At 41.0% G+C, this 23139-nt stretch overlaps 2 protein-coding genes across 2 annotated transcripts in view; both read left to right on the top strand.

Annotated features, from left to right (window-relative positions):
* Positions 1-15119, top strand: part of F2RL1 (F2R like trypsin receptor 1) — a 38878-nt gene extending 23759 nt beyond the window's left edge. Inside the window, exon 3 of the transcript XR_016392708.1 lies at positions 15009-15119. The gene's annotated coding sequence lies outside the window, so the exon portion shown is untranslated. The remainder of the gene's footprint in view (positions 1-15008) is intronic.
* On the top strand, positions 14916-22426 carry S100Z (S100 calcium binding protein Z; the record flags this gene model as incomplete). Its single annotated transcript, XM_022550666.2, is given in 3 exon segments — positions 14916-15045; positions 15048-15136; positions 16966-22426. Coding segments are annotated over 3 exon segments (372 nt in total), but the record flags the coding sequence as incomplete, so codon positions are not given.
* Between the last annotated feature and the right edge of the window lie 713 nt (positions 22427-23139).

Genomic DNA, 23139 nt, shown 5'->3' on the forward strand with positions numbered 1-23139 from the left:
GCAAGGGCCTGAATCTCCGTGCTAGGGTTGGAGAGGAGGGGATGGGGGACTCAGGAGGTAAAGCCTAACAATGAATGAATGAGAGGAGGAGGGACCAGAAACAGCATGACACTCAGGTTTCTGGCTCATGCTATCAGGTGAATGGGGGTGTTGCTACTGATTGAGACAGTAAACAAAGGAGGGGCCGTCTGGATCCTCCAGAGGAGGAATGAGGGGGTAAGGGAGTGAAAATGTTCAATTCAATCTGGTGTGACTAAGGCATTTGAGATGCCTATGTGCTGTCTAAGGGGAGATGTCCTGTAGTCAGTTTATTTATACTCTGCTCTGTCCCCAGGTAGAATTTAAAGTGATATATAAGGATACATAAAGTAGAGGCAAATATGATAAATTAAGTAGAAGTGAAAGAAAAACAAGAGTAGAATGTAAAACTGAGGAAGGAGGGAGGTTGATACAGAACACACAGCAGAAAGCAGCAGTCACAAGCTGACTGGATTCAGCTGACCTCTACTGTTTGTGCTGGCCTGCAGTCTAATGTTTCCCTGTTTATTTTTGGTTGGGCTTTTTGATTTTTGATTTTTTGGAGTGTAGTCTTAAAATCCAGGAGTTCCCCAAAATTAGGATTTCTGGCTTTGTCTAAACATATTGGAAGTTCTGGGAGCTCTGAGCCATAGTCTAATGTGGCAACAATTATTTGGATCTAAGGAGCAGTCACCGTTCTTTATTTTTTTAATTAGTTTTTGGGGTTTTTTTTCTTTTTGTTTTTTTATACAGCAGGTTCTTATTAGTCATCAATTTTATGCACATCAGTGTAGACATGTCAGTCCCAGTCGCCCAATTCAGCACACCACCATCCCCACCCCCCCGCGGTTTTCCCCCCTTGGTGTCCATACGTTTGTTCTCTACATCTGTGTCTCAACTTCTGCCCTGCAAACCCGCTCATCTGTACCATTTTTCTAGGTTCCACATACATGCGTTAATATGTGATATTTGTTTTTCTCTCTCTGACTTACTTCACTCTGTATGACAGACTCTAGGTCCATCCAACTCACTACAAGTAACTCAATTTCGTTTCTTTTTATGGCTGCGTAATATATGTGTCACATCTTCTTTATCCATTCATCTGCTGATGGACACTTAGGTTGCTTCCATGTCCTGGCTACTATAAATAGAGCTGCAATGAACACTGTGGTGCATGACTCTTTGAATTATGGTTTTCTCAGGGTATATGCCCAGTAGTGGGATTGCTGGGTCATATGGGAGTTCTATTTTAAGTTTTTTAAGGAACCTCCATACTGTTCTCCATAGTGGCTCTATCAATTTACATTCCCACCAACAGTGCAAGAGGGTTCCTTTTTCTCTACACCCTGTCCAGCATTTATTGTTTCTAGATTTTTTGATGATGGCCATTCTGACCGGTGTGAGGTGATACCTCATTGTAGTTTTGATTTGCATTTCTCTAATGATTAGTGATGTTGAGCATCCTTTCATGTGTTTGTTGGCAATCTGTATGTCTTCTTTGGAGAAATGTCTATTTAAGTCTTCTGCCCATTTTCGGATTGGGTTTTTTTTTTTTTGATATTGAGCTGCATGAGCTGCTTGTATATTTTGGAGATTAATCCTTTGTCTGTTGCTTCATTGGCAAATATTTTCTCGCATTCTGAGGGTTGTCTTTTTGTGTTGTGTATGGTTTCCTTTGCTGTGCAAAAACTTTGAAGTTTCATTAGGTCCCATTTGTTTATTTTTGTTTTTATTTCCATTTCTCTAGGAGGTGGGTCAAAAAGGTTCTTGCTGTGATTTATGTCATAGATTGTTCTGCCTGTGTTTTCTACTAAGAGTTTTATAGTGTCTGGCCTTACATTTAGGTCCTTAATACATTTTGAGTTTATTTTTGTGTATGGTGTTAGGGAGTGTTCTAGTTTCATTCTTTTACATGTAGCTGTCCAGTTTTCCCAGCACCACTTATTGAAGAGGCTGTCTTCTCCATTGTATATTCTTTCCTCCTTTATCAAAAATAAGGTGACCTTATGTGCATGAGTTTATCTCTGGGCTTTCTATCCTGTTCCATTGTTCTATATTTCTGTTTTTGTGCCAGTACTGTCTTGATTACTGTAGCTTTGTAGTATAGTCTGAAGTCAGGGAGCCTGATTCTTCCAGCTCAGTTTTTCTTTCTCACGATTGCTTTGGCTATTCGGGGTCTTTTGTGTTTCCGTACAAATTGTGAAATTTTTTGTTCTAGTTCTGTGAAAAATGCCATAGGTAGTTTGATAGGCATTGCATTGAATCTGTAGATTGCTTTGGGTAGTAGAGTCATTTTCACAATGTGGATTCTTCCAATCCAAGAACATGGTATACCTCTCCATCTGTTTGTATCATCTTTAATTTCTTTCATCAGTGTCTTATAGTTTTCTGCATACAGGTCTTTTGTCTCCTTAGGTGGGCTTATTCCTAGGTATTTTATTCTTTTTGTTGCAATGGTAAATGGGAGTGTTTCCTTAGTTTCTCTTTCAGATTTTTATCATTAGTGTATAGGGATGCAAGAGATTTCTGTGCATTAATTTTGTATCCTGCTATTCTACCAAATTCATTGATTAGCTATAGTAGTTTTTTGGTAGCATCTTCAAGATTCTTTATGTATAGTATCATGTCATCTGCAAACAGTGACAGCTTTACTTCTTCTTTTCTGACTTGGATTCCGTTTTTTTCTTTTTCTTCTCTGATTGCTGTGGCTAAAACTTCCAAAACTATGTTGAATAATAGTGGTGAGAGTGGGCAACCTTGTCTTGTTCCTGATCTTAATGGAAATGGTTTCAGCTTTATACCATTGAGAACAATGTTGGCTGTGGGTTTGTCACATATGGCCTTTATTATGTTGAGGTAGGTTCCCTCTATACCTACTTTCTGGAGGGTTTTTTTTTAATCATAAATGTGTGTTGAATTTTGTTGAAAGCTTTTTCTGCATCTATTGAGATGATCATATGGTTTTTCTCCTTCAATTTGTTAATATGGTGTATCACATTGATTGATTTGCATATATTGAAGAATCCTTGCATTCCTGGGATAAATCCCACTTGATCATGGTGTATGATCCTTTTAATGTGCTGTTGGATTCTCTTTGCTCGTATTTTGTTGAGGATTTTTGCATCTATGTTCATCAGTGATATTGGCCTGTAGTTTTCTTTCTTTGTGGCATCTTTGTCTGGTTTTGGTAATAGGGTGATGGTGTGGATGGCCCACTTCTAAGGCGGCTCATCACATGTCTGACAGGTTAGTCCTGGCTCTTGGTCAGTTCTTTGCCACATGGGTCTCTCCATAGGGCTTCTTGGGTATCCTCACAACATGGCAGCTGACTTCCCCCAGAGCCCATGATCCAAGAGCAAGTAAAGTGGAAGCCATGGTGTCTTTTATGCCCTAGCCTTGTCAGTCACACACAATATCCTACTGGTAACACAGGTCTGCTCCATTCAGTGTGGGGAGAGCCCACACAAAGGTGTGTACCAGGAGACAAGGATCCTTGAAGGCTGGCTAGCACTGAAACTCTGCAGAGAATGGATATGGTTTTATCTGACAAGGGAAGTGTAGTTGTTGGACTTGTTAATAGCTAGTCCTGACAATAAACATGAGCTAAGGTTCAGGCCTGTGGCATGGATGCATGCCACTTGCCCAGACACATTCTACCTGCTTGCTTTCAATATAGTCATCATGACTGCCTAAGGTTCAGACTGCCTTGTTTGGCCCAAGAATAAATTTGGGCAACCAACAAGCATTCATGTTCTTCTTCTTCGCCATCAGTATAAATAACTCAGTTTCACATTCTATTTTCAGTGAAAGAATTTCCTTAGCTATCTTCTCCTGTAATTTATCTCAGTGTTTAACAGCCTTCATGTTAGGTTTTTTTTTTTTAATATTCTTTTAATATCGTTTAAGTTACTCTTCTTCAGTTGATTGCATCAGTGACAAAAAGCAAGTGGCAGCTTCTTCTCTAACAAAATTCCTCCATATACTCAATGCCATTAAGTTACTTCTTTTCCTTGGTGAGATAATTCCAGTTTGGTTAAACTTTTTCTCATGCTGACAGGGATGGGGATTGTGTGTGTGTGTGTGTGTGTGTGTGTGTGTGTGTGCCCTTTTTATTAAGGAAATTTTCAAGCGTGTAGAAAATAGGAAAGTAGAATACTCTAAAGAACTTCCATGTACCCAGCACTCACCTTCAACAGTTCCCTGACTCATGGCCAATCTGGTTTAATGTCTTTTCTACCCACTTCACCATATCACCTACCTCCCACCCACTGGATTCTTTTGAGCAAATAGCAGAAATCTTCTCGTTTCAGCCAGGAAAATAGATGTTTGACTTGTGAAAAGGAAATGAACATTCAAACTCTTGCCTTTAGAATTCCTCTTCTTTTTGATGCTCAGCTTTAGTCTGTGGGTAAAAGGCAAGATAAATGCCTTTATTTCAGCGGAGAACTCAGGGGTGTAAGGACATCATTTAAGGGAGAGAGAACGGAAATTCTCCTTTCTGTAATTGTTGGGGCAAGACATCTGACTTTTCCTGGTGGGAATGTGTGACCAAGTATCTAAACCTGTTTTTCTGGATAGCGAGGGTGAGGAGAGGAAGTGTGGCTCTCTTTGAAGTGACCCCAGGGACTTCTGCTCTCACCTTATTGTCACCTTGTGAAGGATGGGAATCCCACAACAGCCCATTCACACTCACTGTTGAACCTTAAACTAATTTTGGAATAAAAATTGTTTTAAAAGGAAAAGGAGCTTCAGAGCCATTTTGCCCAAGGTTGTCATATCCCTCCAGTGCAGAAGGAGGCCCAGTTAGGTCATGTTTAGGTTTGGTTTAGTATTTAATAATCTGTAATGTATTTTTCAGTAATATTTTGAGTATTTGTCTTGAATTATATAATCTCTTACAGACTCTATCCGGCACTGGGTAAATACTTGCTACCTAATTGTGTGTGTGAAAAGGGCTTTATAAGCTGGAAAGTGCCTTAGGAAAGTCTGTGACTATTATAGCCAAGTCAGTATTTGGGTGGTTCAAATGCTTTGTCAACTCTATGATTTTTAGAACGCTTCATTTTTTTGTTATGAAAGTAAAGTATGGCTATTACTAAAGATTTAGAATGACCAAAACCAAGAATAACACAAGCAGAAAGAAAAAAAAAAACCTTAAAAAAAACCTGTTAACATTTTTGCATATTTCCTTTATCTTTTCTTATGCATAACATGATAATTTTGAATCTAGAATTTTATATGCTAATTTTACAATTCAACACTTTAAAGACTTGCCTAGGGACTTCCCTGGTGGTCAAGTGGGTAAGACTCCATGCTCCCAATGCAGGGGGCCCAGGTTTGATCCCTGGTGGGGAAACTAGATCCCGCATGCATGCTGCAACTACGAGTTCTCATGCCACAGCTAAAAAAAGATATCCTGAATGCCACAACTAACACCTGCAGTAGTCAAAATAAATAAATAAAAAATATTAAAATAAAATGAAATAAAATAAAGACTTGCCTAATATGAAGATAGATTATAATTTAAGACAATGTATAATTACAATTGATGTTTTAATTGAAAAAGCAATTTAACAGCAACATTAAAAGTTTTTAAAAATTTGTTTTATTGAAGTATAGTTGATTTATAATGCTGTGTTAGTTTCTGCTGTACAGCAAAGTGATTCAGTTATACATATATATATATATTTTCATATTCTTTTCTATTATGGTTTATTACAGAATATTGAATATATTTCCCTGTGCTATATAGGAGGACCTTATTGTTTATCCATCCTATATATAATAGTTTGCATCTGCTAATCCCAAACTCCCAGTCCATCCCTCCCCCAGCCCCCCTCTCCTTTGGCAACCACAATTCTGTTCTCTATGTCTGTGAGTCTGTTTCTGTTTTGTAGATAAGTTCATTTGTATCATATTTTAGATTCTACATATAAGTGATATCATATCATATTTGTCTTTCTCTTTCTGACTTACTTCACTTAATATGATAATCTCTAGGTCCATCCATGTTGCTGCAAATGGCATTATTTCATTCTTTTTATGGCTGAGTAGTATTCCATTGTGTATATATACCACATCTTTTTTTTTTTTGCGGTACGCGGGCCTCTCACTGCTGTGGCCTCTCCTGTTGTGGAGCACAGGCTCCGGATGCGCAGGCTCAGCGGCCATGGCTCACGGGCCCAGCCACTCCACGGCATGTGGGATCTTCCCGGACCGGGGCACGAACCCATGTCCCCTGCATTGGCAGGCAGACTCTCAACCACTGTACCACCAGGGAAGCCCTATACCACATCTTTAAAAATATTTTTTATTTTATATTGGAGCATAGTTGATTAACAATGTTGTGTTAGTTTCAGGTGTACAGCAAAGTGATTCAGTTATACATATACATGTATCTATTCTTTTTCAAATTCTTTTCCCATTTAGGTTATTACAGAATATTGAGCAGCATTCCCTGTGCTATACAGTAGGTCCTTGTTGGTTATCTATTTTAAATATAGCAGTGTGTACATGTCAATCCCAAATTCCCAATCTATCCCTCCTCCCCACCCTTCCCCCTGGTAATCATAAGTTCATTCTCTAAGTCTGTGAGTCTGTTTCTGTTTTGTAAATAAGTTCATTTGTATCATTTTTTTTTTAGATTCCACATATAAGCAATACCATATGATATTTGTCTTTCTTTGTCTGACTTACTTCCCTTAGTATGATAATCTCCAAGTCCATCCATGTTGCTGCAAATGGCATTATTTCAGTCTTTTTAATGGCTGAGTAATATTCCATTTTATATATGTACCTTATCTTCTTTATCCATTCATCTGTTGATGGACATTTAGGTTGTTTCCATGTCTTGGCTATTGTAAATAGTGCTGCTATGAACATAGGGGTGCATGTATCTCTTTGAATTGTAGTTTTGTCCGTATATATGCCCAAGAGTGGGATTGCTGTGTCATATGGCAACTTTATTTTTAGTTTTTGAGGAACCTCCATATTGTTCTCTATAGTGGCTGCGCCAATTTACATTCACACCAACAGTGTAGAAGGGTTCCCTTTTCTCCATATCCTCTCCAGTATTTATTGTTTGTGGACTTTTTAATGACTGGCCATTCTGACTGGTGTGAAGTGGTACGTCATTGCAGTTTTGATTTGCATTTCTCTAATAATTGGCGATGTTGAGCATCTTTTCATGTGCCTATTGGCCATCTGGAGAAATGTCTGTTTAGGTCTTCTGCCCATTTTTTGATTGGGTTGTTTGTGTTTTTTTGTTATTGAGTTGTATGAGCTGCTTGTATACAGTAAGACCCCTACACACAAATGAGTTCTGTTTTGAGAGCACATTCGTAAGTCCAATTTGTTCATTAAGTCCAACAAAGTTAGTCTAGGTACCCAACTAACACAATCAGCTATATAATACTGTACGGTAATAAGTTTATAATACTTTTCACACAAATAACAAACACAAAAAATAAAGGAAACATTTATATATATATATATATATAATTTTTTTTTTTTTTTTTTTTGTGGTACGTGGGCCTCTCACTGTTGTGGCCTCTCCCGTTGCAGAGCACAGGCTCCAGACGCGCAGGCTCAGCGGCCATGGCTCACGGGCCTAGCCGCTCCACGGCATGTCGGATCTTCCCGGACCAGGGCACGAACCCGTGTCCCCTGCATCGGCAGGTGGACTCTCAACCACTGCGCCACCAGGGGAGCCCAAGAAAACATTTTTAATCTTACAGCACAGTACCTTGAAAAGTACAGTAGTACAGGACAGCAGCTGGCATACAGGGGCTGGCATCAAGTGAACAGGCAAGATGAGTTACTGACTGGAGGAGGGAGAGGAGGTGGGAGATGGTAGAGCCAAAGTATGGTAAGCAATAGGAGAAGGAGGGCAAGCTTCAATTTCATTCACGCCTGATGTTGATGGCACAGGTTCTGGTTCCTTGCTGGATTCAATTCTATCTACCCTCTTGAAAAAAACGATCCAGTGATGTCTGGGCAGTAGCTCTTTTTTTCTCATCATAGATGACATGATAGCACTGGACTGCATTCTGAATGGCTGCTGCAGTCTTCATATACATTCTATATTCGGGTTCTGTGCCTCAGAAACTAACAGTGCCTCCTCAAGTAAAGAAAATCCCTTGCCGTTTCCTGTATCGTGAATCTCTTCAGTTCTTCAGTTACTTCTTCTTCCTCTTGTCACTCTACTCTCTCAATTATTTTCACTTTTGTTTCCATCATTATCACTTGGTGCTTCTTAGCAGTACCAGCTACATCGCTGCTGCTTTTACGCTTGCTCCAGACATCTGGGGCTTGAAATAAAGATGCTGTACTACTGTACTCTATACAATACTATACAGTAAAGTACACAAAAGCACAACCACTCGTAGAGGGTGCACACACATGCCTATGTACGCCAGACACGTGAACTAACTTACGTGATTGGACATGTGAACGCATGTTCACATCTTTGAAAGTTTGCAACTTGAAGGTTTGTATGTAGGGGACTTACTGTATTTTGCAGATAAAGCCCTTGTCAGTCACATCATTTGCAAACACTTTCTCCAGTCTGTAGGTTGTCTTCTCGTTTTGTTTATGGCTTCCTTTGCTGTGCAATAGCTTATAGGTTTGATTAGGTCCCATTTGTTTGTTTTTGCTCTTATTTCTATTGCCTTGGGAGACTGACCTAGGAAAACATTGGTATGATTTATGTCAGAGAATGTTTTGCCTAAGATCTCTTCTAGGAGTTTTATGGTGTCATGTCTTATATTTTAAGCCATTTTGAGTTTATTTTGTGTATGAAGTGAGGGTGTGTTCTAACTTCATTGATTTACATGCAGCTGTCCAGCTTTCCCAACACCACTTGCTGAGACTGTTTTTCTCCATTGTATATTCTTGCCTCTTTTGTCAAAGAATAATTGACCATAGGTGTGTGGGTTTATTTCTGGGCTCTCTGTTCTGTTCCGTTGATCCATATGTCTTGTTTTTGTGCCAATACCATGCTGTTTTGTTTTTTTTTTTGGTTTTTCTTTTGCGGTACGTGGGCCTGTCACCACTGTGGCCTCTCCCATTGCGGAGCACAGGCTCTGGACGCGCAGGCTCAGCGGCCACGGCTCACGGGTCCAGCCACTCCGTGGCATGTGGGATCCTCCCGGACTGGGGCACGAACCCATGTCCCCTGCATCGGCAGGCAGACTCTCAACCACTGTGCCACCAGAGAAGCCATACCATGCTCTTTTGATTACTGTAGCTTTGTAGTATTGTCTGAAGTCTGGGAGGGTTATGCTTCCTGCTTTGTTCTTTTCCTCAGGATTACTTTGGCAATTCTGGGTCTTTTATGGTTCCATATAAGTCATTTTAGGCTTATTTGTTCTAGTTCTATGAAAAATGCCATGGTAATTTGATAGGGATTGCATTGAATCTGTAGGTTGCTTTGGGTAGTATGGCCATTTTAACAATAATCTTCCAACCCAGGAGCATGGGATATCTTTCCATTTCTTTGAATCATCTTCAATTTCCTATATTAATGTTTTATAATTCTCAGCATGTGTCTTTCACCTCCTTGTTCATGTTTATTCCTAAGTATTTTATTTAATTATTTTTTGATGTGATTTTTAAAGGGATTGATTTTTACTTTCCCTTTCTGATATTTCATTGTTAGTGTAAAGAAATGCAACTGATTTCTGTATATACTCTTATATCCTGCTACCCTGCTTAATTCATTTATCAGTTCTAGTAGTTTTTGTGTGGAGTCTTTAGGGTTTTCTATATATAGTATCATGTCACCTGTATATAATGACAATTTTACCTCTTCCCTTCCAATTCAGATACGTTTTATTTCTTTTTCTTGTCTGATTGTTGTGGCTAGCACTTCCAATACTATGCTGAATAGAAGTGGTGAGAGTGGGCATCCTTGGCTTGTTCCATATTTTAGGGGGGAGGCTTTCAGCTTTTCACCATTGAGTATTATGTTGGCTGTGTGTTTGTCATAAATAGTTTTTATTATGTTGAGGTATGGTCCCTTTATACCCACTTTGGTAACAGTTTTTATCATGAATGGATGTTGAATTTCAAATGCTTTTCCTGCATCTACTGAGAAAGAATTTTAAAATCATCCATAATTCTATTAAATAACTATTAAAACGATTTTCATTTTCCTTCTTTCTATATGTACACAAATTTTCCATTGTAGCATACATATGATTTTTATTTTACTACTTTCACTTGTTTTGCTAAAAATTTTTTTTTGCATCCCTGTAGTCTTTTTTTTTCTTTTGCATTTCTGTAGTCTTTATAATTCTACTTTTAAATGGCTGCATGGTTTAATCTTTTTGTCAGACAAACATGGATTTGAATCTCAGTTTGCTATAATCTATTCATGTGATTCTGGGAAAGTTTTTTCTTTCTTTTTTTGAAGTGCTTTATTGAGTTATAATTGACATACAATAAACTGCATGTATTTGAAATGCAAACCTTAAGTTCTGACATGTATATACCTGTAAAACCATCACCACAGTCAAGATATTGAACATATTCATCATGCCCAAAAGATTCTTCCTGCCCTTTTGTAATCTCTCCCTCTTACCCCATATAATTATTTTAGACTCACCCATGTCATTGTTATGAAAGTGACAGAACATTTGAACTAGGTTACTTAAAAAGACAAAACTGGAAACTTTGGAAGGAGACAGCTTAGCCTCCTGTATGACTCTGGCCTGGCCTCAGAGGCAGACCCTCCTAGGAATCTGTGGCAGGCTCAAGCACCTTTAGGGTGTCAGTTGTATCCCAGGTAATATTGATGGCTTATTTTTCACATATTTCCTTTTTTTCGGGCTCCATGGCCAAAGCCCCACTTTCCAGCAGCTCTGCTCTTTTTGCCTCCCACTTGTGGATTTTCAATAGCTTTTTTTCCTCTGCAATAGTCCTTACTTTTAAACTCTCCCATATCTGATATTTCCATTTCTCTCATTCTTTGCATGCTATCTTGGATGTGAAGTTATAGCTTTTAGTCCTAAGGGTTATGACACACACCAGAAACTGAAAAGTAAAACTGTAATTAATGACTCATAGAGCAAGTAAGGTGCTGCTGGAGGACCCCTCTGGGCTATGAACAGGTATGTCTCCCCTGCCCACCTGGGATTTCCTGTCACCTGTAAATTTGTGTCACTGGCCTGACAGGGTCCTGTTGAGACTTCTGACATTATCTTTGTTTCTGAAAGTCTCCTGGAGGGCAGAGGCTGGGGCTGGCTTACAACACAGACAAGTTCCTGAAGAAGGGCCATGCTCGATTTACAGTATCAAGCACACTCTGGGAATTAGAGGGCTTCCAGATGCAGTCCTGCAGCCTGACACCAAGGGGCAGCATATACCAAAGGAAACATCTAGCTCCGCTAAAGCCAAGCAGAAACCACCTTGCTTTTAAATTCCCAGAGCAAAGCACACAGAGGCCATATTCTCATCTCTCGAATCAGATTACAGCATTACAGCTTTTAAATATCTATTAAGAGTTTTGCCTGCCAACTGAATTTTCCAAGAAGTCAATTTGTCGTTGAACATGATTTAAATATAATACTGCTGGGACCCACATACTCTGTAAGACTTACCCATTTTAGTGCATTTATAACTTCAGCAGCTTAATCTGAAAATAGTTCCAAATTCACGCTCTTTCTATTCTTTTAAATTACTGTTGTCTGTCTCCTTTTCTTCCATGAAGCAAATTTTGTGTGTGGAATAACGGCAATCAAATAATTCTTTGGACAGTTAAACCAGACAAGGCTCAACTCTCTGGAGAGCTTAGTTTCCCTCTCTGAGGCATTTGGTCATTAATCCATCCATCAGCATTTCCATCATATGGTTGACCCTGTGCTAAATGCTGTGGAGTGCAAGGATGAACGAGATATCAATTCTGCCATCCGGGGACCCATTCAAAGTCTAGAGAGTGGGGAGTATGTGGGCAGACAAAAAAAAAAAAAGTGATTATAGGAATGTGTGATAAGTGCAATGATAAAAAAGAAAAAGAGATGCTCTGGGGGACAAGTGAGAACAGAGGTGGGCACCTATCAGGGTGAAGGTTGGGGAGTGGGGAAGCTTGCAGGAAAACTTCCAAGAGGAGATATTTGAACTGAGCCTTAAGTAATAGACAGAATTAGCATTCCAGGCAGTGGGCCCAGAAGAGCCAAGGCAGGGAAGAATGAGAGAGTACAACATTTTGGTCAGTTTGTAGGCAGGTCAGACCTTTGAATGCCCAGGAGTGTGGGTATTGATTTGTGTTTTAGATAAACTACTCTGACAGCAAAATGGAGCTCAGAATGGAGGAGAATAGTGAGTAGAGAGAGCAGTAAGGAAGCTTCCACAGTAATAGAGCCCAAAATTACCAAGTCCTGAAGGTGGTGAAGAATGGAGAGAAATGGATAAGTTCAACTGATATTTAAAAATAGTGCCAGATGCCGGGTGATGGGAGCAGCTGGATGACAGAGCTGGTCAATACAGCAGGAGGAGCAGGTGTGGGTGTGGAGAGGGCATGGGTTTTGCTTTGGTCCTAACCAAGTTTGAGAAGCTTGTGGGACACTCTGGTAGGAATGGGGTCCAGCAGGTGGTTGGATAGTGGTTTTGGAGCTTAATAGAGAACTCTGGGCCAAAAGATATGGTCTGGGGAGTGATTGAAATCATAGGAGTAGCTGAAATCACCAGAGTTTAGGAGTTGAAGAAAGTGCATCCAGAAATGGGAGACTCAGGAAAGCGTGGTCACAAAGCTATAGGGGTGTTCTTGGAGGGAAGACCCAACATAAAAAAGACGTCCGCATTACCTGCATTCGCTATACTTAACACAGCCCCAATACAAATAGCAATGAGATTTGCTATGGCAAGGTTCTTCTCCTGTATTTACACAGGACCTGGCATAACATCAGTGCCTGACAAATATTTCGTGACTATACCTAGGGACATGCATCCAGTGGAATAATAGGCAACTTCAGTGAAGAATGGGGTAGATCTATACGCTGATACAGTAAGATTCATATGAAGTTAAAAAAACTAGGTGCACACATGTTGATGCTGTTATGGATATATATATTTAAGGATATATATATATATATGTAATGTTATATATAATTATATAAATGATAAACATATCTTTTTTTTTCTGTAAGGATAATAATAGCTGATACATACAAAGCACTCAGTGTGTTCCTGGCACATATTTTAACTCATTTAATCTTTTCTGTTGGGTAAGCTACTACTGTGATCCCTTTGATACAGTTTGGGAAACGAAGACACAGAATGTGAGTGACTAGCCCAGGATCACACGGGGGCAGAGGTGAGAGCTGGAGCCAGGCAGTCCGTACTTTCTACCACCGTGACCTGCTTCTCACACAGGAAAATGTTAACCTAGAAGGACGAGGGTGGGGAATGGTGGAGAGAGAATTTTACTTTTAGTTCATACTCTTGAGTATTTAAAATATTATTTTACCATGCACATTATACTCCTTTAATCATAAAAAAACCAATTTAAAAATATTTTTGAGAATTGGGCTTTAGGTATAAGCTGAGAACATCCCTGGGGACCTCTCCGGAGGGTCCAGTAGGCTGCCTCGTGGTAAGATGGAGGAGGCGGGCTGGTCGAGGACACATCCCAACAGGCTTGTGGAAAGGAAATACGAAGGTTTGCTTTCCATATAATTAAAGTGCAGCCCTGAGAGCACAGCCAGCATTTAAAGCACAGCGGCCAGTTTCTGGCCTTGGTTTTTCCAGTGACTTATTTTTTGTTAAGTTTCTCTCACTTAGAAATCCCCCCGCTGTGGATTCCTACATGCATGGCTTCTAGGGCTTCATTCCATGGATTTCAATTTTTTTAGTTTTTGACTAGGCAATACAGTCCTATAACTGAATAAGTTAAAATCAGTTTAAAAGGGGTAAGTGAGAAATCTTACTCCCAACCGCTCTGTTTCCACCTTGGCCCTTATAGCTACTACTTTTTTTTTTTTTTACTTTCTTTGGTAACCTTTCAGTGATTCCTTAGACAAATTAAAGTATATATACACATATATATTCTTAGCTTTATTTCTTTCCTACACCCCCAGGGTCGCTGCTTTGTTCCTTTTTAAATTGGCACGTGGAGAGCTTCCTCTTTTTTTTTTTTTTAACAGCTAGACGACTCACCACTGTCCATTGGGTTAGTTTAACGAGTCTGCTCTGAGCATATTCCCTTGACCTTGCTGTTGGCTTTGCTGAGGAGTCTCCAAGTTTGAACCAGGGTTTTTTCTCTGCTCCTCTATTTTTAGAGTTCTTCCCAGTCATCAGCTTCCTAGCAACTGACTGCATTTGTACCCACACTCTCCGTAATGAGGGGTAGCTGAAGGCTTCTCTTTCCCTCTTTGTCTTCTCTTCCAGGGCACACAGTGGGGGGCCTGCCCTTCCCTGATGGCCCATGGGGCAGCAGCTCACACCTGTTCCTTCTCGTGATTAAAAACAGACTCAGAGTTACTTCCACTTGAATCTCTTGTCACTGCCAATTTTCATCTTCTTGGGAACAAATGTGCTGGGGTGAAACCCCCGGGTATATAGGCTTATAGTTTAATTGTAAACACCTGTTGACAGAGCCCTGCACTCGCTGAACAGGTATGAAGTTACGTATTTCCTTCCTCTTTTTGTTTATTTTTAATCTGTGTTTATCATGACTCTGTATTTGTTGTCTGATTACTAACTTCCAAACACTTTGAACCGGCTCCATCGTTGGGGAGTGGGGATTAGGCAGGAGAAAAACTCACCCACAAATATCTCTGTGGCTTGCTCTAGATGGGCAGAATGTTTGGTTAATTGATTATCATGGTTTAACAACCATCACCTGGGGCGCGGGCTGACCGGGGGATGGCAATATTCCGTTTTAATGAAGGCGTTAATGTTTCCCCACCCACTTATCCTTCACAAATGTTCTTTCCCTGGCTTTGGTGGCCTGCCCTGGGGTGGTCCCTTCTGCTGCCAACACGCCCACCCAGCTGGAGATTGCCATGGACGCCATGATTAGAATCTTCCACGCTACTCCTGCAAGGAGGGGGACAGGCTCAAGATCAACAACGGGGAGCTGAAAATGCTCCTGCAGCGACACCTCACAGAATTCCTCTCGGTGAGTCTGGTTTTTCTCCCCATCCAGTAGAGGGTGGATGTGGTGCACATTCACGGATAGCCTCCATGTACACCACCAATTCCTGTGTCCTGCCACACATTGTATAATTCCTATCGAGATTCTAAATACAGGGAAGCAAACACTAGAGACCTTTGTTTTCTGTGTCTGTAGGCATGTGCGCTTTTCTGTAGTGCCTAGGGTTAGGGTTTCCAGTGTTGGAAATTATATTTGAGGCTTTTATCAATTATTCAATGTCGTAGTACAGCAAAGGTATAGCTAGTTATACTAGGAGTTATAGTTATAACTAGTGACACAAGTTATACCCGGAGCTCCGTCCTGCTGTCTATAAGTGAATAAATATTATGTTTGGGGCCAGAAATGAAGCCTGGGATACTTTATGATATGATGGCAAATTTTCTAGTGAATAACAAATACCAGGTGAGTTTGTCAGCCAAGAACAAGCTGATTGGGATTGACCGAAAGGGTGTGTCTGGCCAGTGACCAGTTGGGTAGCGAATAGATTTACATCTCAAAACAGCCAAAAGTTCAATGAAACCACACGTGAAACCTTACAATGGAGTGTTTGGAGCCTGGTCTCAAGAAAATGCTCACTCTTGTGTTTTTGGAGTTGCCTCGAATTGATTTTAGCACATGTAATAGCCTGGCATGATGTTATTCTGTCCAAACCCTGTGTTAAAACGATAGTAATTATAATTATGACATTCTTTTATCCCCACCCTCTATGGGAAAAGCTTAAAGTAAAAAATTTTAACATACAATACCTTTTCAGTAATTTTAAGAGTCCCTGAGAACATTTTTCTTTTTCAAATTCACTTTGGCTACTGTATTACATAACATTTAGGATAAAAAACTCGGTAGGCCACACTTGGCACATTGATTTATTCAAGTGAAATTTGTAATTGTTTTTGATTGAGTTGATTCTGATCAATTCAATTTAAATTTCCAACCATTTAGTGGTTGGCAGCTAATGAGAGGACAATGGGGAGTTCTTGGAGGAAGTGAATTATACTTTTGGAAACATTTCTCATCAGCCTCTTATCATAGGAAAGGTAGGTGCTTCACCGCCCCACCCTTTCTGAACCCTGATCTCCTCAATGGGCTTCTTGCTTTCCTTTCCACCTATAAAATGGAGTCATCCTTATAAGATCTACCCTTTATTGGGTGCCTCTGTTTTGTTTTGCGACACACAAAACAGGCTGCCAGCTAAAATATTATATGACCCATGCAATATTTGGGACATACTTATACTAAAAAAGTATTCATTGCTCATCTGAAATCCACATTTAATTGGACATCCTGAATTTTTACTTGCTAAATCTAACAACGTGGTGCTAAGCACTTATAAAAGCGTGTTGAAGTAGCCCCCAAATTTGTGGGAGATATTTTTTTCCTCATTTGATAAATTAGGACATTTTAAAATGTTAAGTGATTTGCTCCAAGTCCCATTGTTGGTAAATGGCAGAGCCACTCACTATCCCCCTTTGGCTTCGAGGCTTCCTTCTTTTCATGTCCCCCTGATTTCCTCCCCAGGTCCTGGCCCTCAGCCTGTCCAGCTCACTTTGATATGCTGCTGTTTGCTCCTCTTGGTGTTTAGGTCTGAGGATTATATGGTGGGGGGTGGGGCGGAAGCCCAGACTCATTTAGAATGTGTGCCTGGTTCAAACCTCCCTGCAAATAGGCTCTTGGAAATTGCTTTAGATGCTAAAAATGGAAATGCAAACTTTAATGTAGATAAAAGGAAGATACGATTTCAGTTGTCATTATGAACCTCAGAGCCTGGGAGTTAGAAATTTTCTTTTTCCTTTTAGTGTCAAAAGGATCCCGAGTTGGTTGATAAGATAATGCAGGACCTGGATGCCAATAAGGACAACGAAGTGGATTTTAATGAATTCGTGGTCAGGGTGGCAGCCCTGACCGTTGCTTGTAATGATTACTTTGTAGAACAATTGAAGAAGAAATGAAAGACAAGTAGTAAGCTAATCTAAAGGCAGAAATATATCCACAGTTATTTACCGACTGTTCATTTATACCCTCCAGATCCATAGTCATAGTATTGCCATTTATAGCTATAATATACATATAATTAGTTGCTAGTATTAGTAAATGATGCATACCTTAGTATATTGACTTTAAATAAATATTCCAAATTTTATATGCCCTTCTTGAAATTTTCCTATATATATTTTTTTAAATTGAAGAATAGTTGGTTTACAATGTTGGGTTAGCTTGAGGTGTACATCAAAGTGATTCAGTATCTATTCTTTTTCAGATTTTTTTCCATTATAATTTATTACATGATATTGAATACATTGGGTTGGCCAAAAAGTTCGTTCAGGTTTTTCCGTATCATCCTACAGAAAAACCTGAACGAACGTTCTGCCCAACCCAATAGCTCCCTGTGCTATACAGTAGGTCCTTGTTGTTTATCTTTTTTTTTTTTTTTTTTTTTTTTTTTTGCGGTACGCGGGCCTCTCACTGTTGTGGCCTCTCCCGCCGTGGAGCACAGGCTCCGGACACACAAGCTCAGCGGCCACGGCTCACGGGCCCAGCCGCTCCGCGGCATGTGGGATCTTCCCGGACCGGGGCACGAACCCGTGTCCCCTGCATCGGCAGGCGGACTCTCAACCACTGCGCCATCAGGGAAGCCCTGTTTATCTATTTTATATATAGTAGTGTGTATCTATTCATCTCAAGTAAAGATGTTATATACTTTTTTTGTCAAAGAGAGAGCATCGCAAAAATTTAGCTCTTTCAAATGAGACTAGAACTCAGCAAATTTCTCAGACATTCATCATCCTTAAATTGTACTTTGAAATTATCCTATTAAAGAAATAAAGTGGCTCTTGCACCCTCTTGTGATTCTGCTTCGAGAAGACGAAGCTGTGAGGGTCTGTAAGCAGAAAGGCTGAGAAGTGGAAGGAAGTGCTGGCTTTTGCAGTGAGTTAGCTCAGGGGAGGGGTAAGTCCAGGACTAGGTGCTCAAGCCAAGAGAGTGCGGCCAGCACCCCTTGGGGGCTGGTGTAGAAATACCTCCTTGTCCCTGGGGTCAGGTGATTCTGAGGCAAGTGTCTTAACGCCATTTCTCAGGGCTTCGCCTGGGCTGAGCTTCTGTGGCCCCCGGGGGAGGAGGCCTTGGTCTCGCACCTGCTCTGGGCTGCCTTCCCTTCCTGGTCTCGCTGTGAAGCCCCACCCATGTGTCCTGCATCTCTCAAGCTACTTGTGTCAGGGTCTGCTTGGAGGAAACCCAAACTGTGACAGATCCTTTGCAGGGGTCCCCAACCTTTTTGGCACCAGGGACCGGTTTCGTCGGAAGACAGGTTTTCCACGGACAGACGGGATGCGGGTGGGGGCGGGTGGGGGATGGTTCAGGCGGAAATGCGAGCGATGGGGAGAGGCAGATGAAGCTTCCCTGGCTTGCCCACTGCCCACCTCCTGCTGTGCGGACCAGTTCCTAGCAGACCACGAACTGGTGCCCGTCTGTGGCCCGCGGGTTGGGGAACCCTGCTTTGGAGAATTTAAGAAAGGGAATGGTGTGATTATATTTATAATTTTAAGTGCTCATCCCAGCCACTGTGTGAACAAAGGGCTAGAGAGAGGGCAAGTGTGGAAGAGGGCAACCTGCTACGAGGCCGAATGCTGTGGTCTGAGGGAGAGACGATGGTGTCTCCGGCCGGGGTCTGAGCAGTGGAGAAGAAGAGAAGCAGCTGAATTTGCTGTCTTTTGGAGGTGGGAGTGATAGGACTTGCTGAGGGATTGGTAACCAAGTGTAGGAAAAGAGAGCAGTCCAGGACGATAGAACGGGTACTGCTATTGCCTATCTGAGTCCATTCTACCTTTCTTCCATATATCAGAGCCCTGATTTGTGCAGGGTGGCAATGTGCTTAGCTAAAAAGCCATATTTCCCAGCTTCTCTTGTATCTGAGGTAGAGCTTGTAACAGTTCCAGGCAATGAGAGATAAGCAGAAATCTACTAGGGATTTCTGGGAGTGTTCTGCTCTTTCCATATAGGCTCTGTGCCTTCCACCTTGTTAATTCCTTCCTTTTCTTTCCATTGGCATGTGAATGTGAGGCTGGAGGTGGGGCTGCCATCTTGCGACCATGAAGACAGTGAAGAAAAAAGATAGAAGGAGCCGGAACATTGTTAGCTTAGGGGGACCAGTGCACAGCTCTGGTCTGCCTGCCTCTGGTCCTCTTATTATATGAAAATAAACAAGCAAACAAAACCCTGCTCTCTGGTTAAGGTGGATTCTGTTAACATGCAGCTGAATGCAATCCCTAACGTTTAGATTCTTGGCCAAGCAAATGATGCAATTTACTAAATGGGAAAGACTGGGGTAGGAGGGGCTTTATGTGGGGACATTGAGGGGAATAGCTCTGTTTGAGATCTCTATTGAACATCTAAGTGGAGATATCATATGTACAGTTGGATATATGATCTAGTCCAGAGCTCAGGGTAAACAGGGAACTGGAGATATAGATTTGGGAGTCATTAACATCTAGATGGTATTAAGCCACAGGACTAGAGGAGCTCACTTAGGATGAGAATGTGGATAGAGAAGAAGAAAGGTCCAACAGTTAGCTTTCAGCAGAAAGAGGAGCCAACAAATGATGCACCAAAGGCATAGTCAGGGGGTAGAAGGAAAACCAGGTAAGCGCAGTACTTCAGAAGCCTAGGGGAGAAAGTCTCTGGAGAAGGAAAGAGGGTGAAATCCACTGAGAGGAGGAGTAAGTTGAGAACAGAGACCTGACCTTTAGATTTGCCAAGGTAGAGATCAACAGTAACATCAAGGACCCTGACCAAAGTGATTCTGCTTACAGAGGTGCCAGTCTCCCTATCTGGCTGATAGTAGGTGCTCAATAAATATTTAATAAACAAATAAAAGAATCTGCCAATTGTTGACTTTCTAGTGCTAAGACCTGTCATTTTGTTCTTTAAGTAGGATTTTTTTTGTTGTTTCCCTTAAGCCCATTCTGAGCAGACAGGACAGAGAAAATGTAGAGGTCAGAACATTCTAGAGAAGTGTATACCCTTGGTATTTATTTACTCCTATCTGTCAAAATGTTGGAAGAAAAAATGAGAAGAAAATATTGAACACTTTTTTCAGAGATGTTTAGGCTCTTCTTTTCTTATAAGCAGGCATATTAATTATGCAAGAGAAGGTCTGACTATTTCTCAGGGACCTTTAAACTTTTCACTTAATTTGGTCCAAAGTTTACATATTGAAAAATGGGCCACTAAATCATCAGAAGTGAATCCAAAAATTTCCTCATGTTCTATTAAAGGAAGGACATTCTCAACAGAGAGAAATAAATGGAAAAGCAATGTTCATTTCATGGTGTTTCTAAAAATGGATGAAAAGTTAGGAAAAGCAATTTGTGTGTCAAATTAGATTTCAAATGAGTAAGAATTACATGATGTACCAAAAGCTCTTTTCTAGTAAAGGAGAGCCTTTCTTTTGTGTGTACGTGTTAGGTACTTACAATAAGTTTGTAGGAGGCAAAATTGATTATTTCTTCCGCCCAGAGGCACTGGCCTTGCATTTGATGGAGCTTAAATCAGCTTTAAACAATATTCAAGGGTCATCTCTAAATTAGCACATTCTGATGTTTAACATTTTCTCAGTGTGGTTATTGGAAGACAAGGCTTATGGAAGACAATAGCCTAGGTCTGCTTGGGGCCCTGGGCTTGAGATATGGCTGACAATACAAACAGCTAGAAAGCATTAAAGTAAAACAAAAACCTTAAGTTTTAATTTTAAAAACAGATTTTTGTTTTTCCTTAAGAATCATGGGGTTAAGGAAGGCTTTACAGAGGCAAAGAAATGGGGCAAGGATATTAAAGAGAGAACTTGGGCAAAGTCACACAGGTATGAAAGAACAGGACATGTTGGGGAGAATGCTGTTGTTTGGGGCACCCTAGGGTATGGGGTGTGGGAGAGCAGGAAATGGGGCTGGAGAGGTAGACAGGGCTCAGAATCAGAAAGTGCCTTGGGTGTTAATGTGAGAAATTTGAAATTTATCCTGAATGTTATGAGAAACCATTGTAGGATTTTATGTATTATTTTCTTATTACTTAGAGAAGTTTTTATGTTTCTAAATGTCCCCCTAAAATATTTAAATCTTTAAAGCAGTGGTTTTGAACTCTAACTTCACATTACACTCACCCAAGTTACTGCATAAAAATATAGATGAATATAAGCTCCACCCCCACTAAGATTCTGATTCAATTGGTCTGGGAACAGGACCCAGGAATCAGAATTTTAAAAAGAGCACCAGGTGATTCTAAATGCCAACAGGGTTGAAAAACCCTCCTTTTTATGGTGACTTGCTTAATCAAGTAATCAGATCAACTTCTGGCTGAGAACTGTGCAGGACAGTGGCTGCTCCAACTTTAATGTGTGTGAACCATCTGGTGATCCGATTCTGCATCAGGAGGTCTGGGCTGGGGCCTGAGGTTCTGCATTTCTAAGAAACTCCTAGACGTTGACAGTGCTGATAGAAATGCTCTAGGCTCTAGGATGAAGAGGAAAGGGTCGGAACAAAAGTATGGAGGTGCTGTTTTGGAAGCAGGCACCTGTAGAATTGTTCTTGGTGGGGAATACTCCTTTTGGAAGAATATAAGACAACACAAGGCATTAGGCACAGAGAGGGCTGGGGGAGAGGTGGAAGCAACTAGGAAGGAACATTCCCTAAGGCCCCAGGGGAGGGGGAGCAACAGTCTGCCACCGGACTGCCTTGTGTTGTTACTGAACACAAGTTCATGTGGCCGAAGCACAGAGGGGCCAAACAGAAACGTCAGAATTTGGAGCAGAGAAAAGTTTATTGCAGAGCCAAGCAAGGAGAATGGGTGTCTGGTGCTCTAAAAAACCCCGACCTCCCCAATGGTTTGGAGGACAAGCTTTTATATGCAAAATTTAGAGTGAGGGCTGCAGGGTGTGTGACTTTCTTCTGATTGGTTGGTGGTGAGGTAACAGGGTGGTGCTCCAGGAATCTTGTGCTCAGCCTGAAGTCACCATCCTCTACCTGGGTGGGGGCCTTAGTTCTGCAGAAGAACTCAAAGATATTGTTACATATATTCCTTGAGGAGGAACCAGGATCCTGCTCTGTAGTTTCTTGATTTTTGCTACTTTGTTTTTGCATTCCTTCACTTCCCTGATTAGCCACTGTTTGAATCTGCTCTCCTACACCTCATACTCTAGGGTGCCCCAAACCACTGGCATTCTCCCCAGCAGGTCCTGTTGCTTCATAACTTCTTATTCTGCAAATAAGAAATGGGGCAGGGGGGTGGGCACAGAAAGGCTTTTGTATCCAGGAGGGCCTTCCTCAGATTCAAGGTCAAAGGTCTGGGACAAGTTATCTAACTTCTTTAAGCCTCATTTTTCTGGCACGTCTCAACTCTAGTGGCTCACCTATATCAGTCGACAAGGAACACATTGATCGTTGGGATCCCTAGGCCCCACCCCTGTCCAAATGAACCAGAAAGGAGAAAAGGGGTAGGTGAGCATTTGCATTGATAGCAAGCTCTCTCGGTGGATATTATGTACCCTCAACTTGCAGAACTAGAACTCTGGTGGTTAAAATAAGATAGCAAGTGCCTGGAACATAATAAGTGCTCAATAAGTGGTAACCATACCGGTGAAGATGGTGGTAATGGTGACACGTGAGCACTTCTGGTCCAGCCTCGTTCTGCAGCTCATGGGTTTTATCCAACCTTCTCTCTCAAGTCGGTGCCTCCGGCTGCCTGCCACCAGAAGAGGCTACTGTTCCCCTTGAGTTCTCCCACTTTCTCAGAGTTTCTTTTCAAGAAATGGAACACTATGCAGTCATTACACACGTGTTTTCAAAGACCATTGACTATAATGGAAAGTGCCTAGTATATAATATTAACTTTAAATAACAGTGTGTCTGATATGGTCCCAATTTGGTTTCAAAAAAGTGCTATAGCGTGAGTTTTTAAGATACTGCTTTGTTTCCACTTGCAAT

Source organism: Delphinapterus leucas, chromosome 3, assembly GCF_059928025.1.
Source record: "Delphinapterus leucas isolate spDelLeu-1000000601 "Yukka" chromosome 3, BTC_Dleu_Yukka2, whole genome shotgun sequence".
Lineage (NCBI taxonomy): Eukaryota > Metazoa > Chordata > Mammalia > Artiodactyla > Monodontidae > Delphinapterus > Delphinapterus leucas.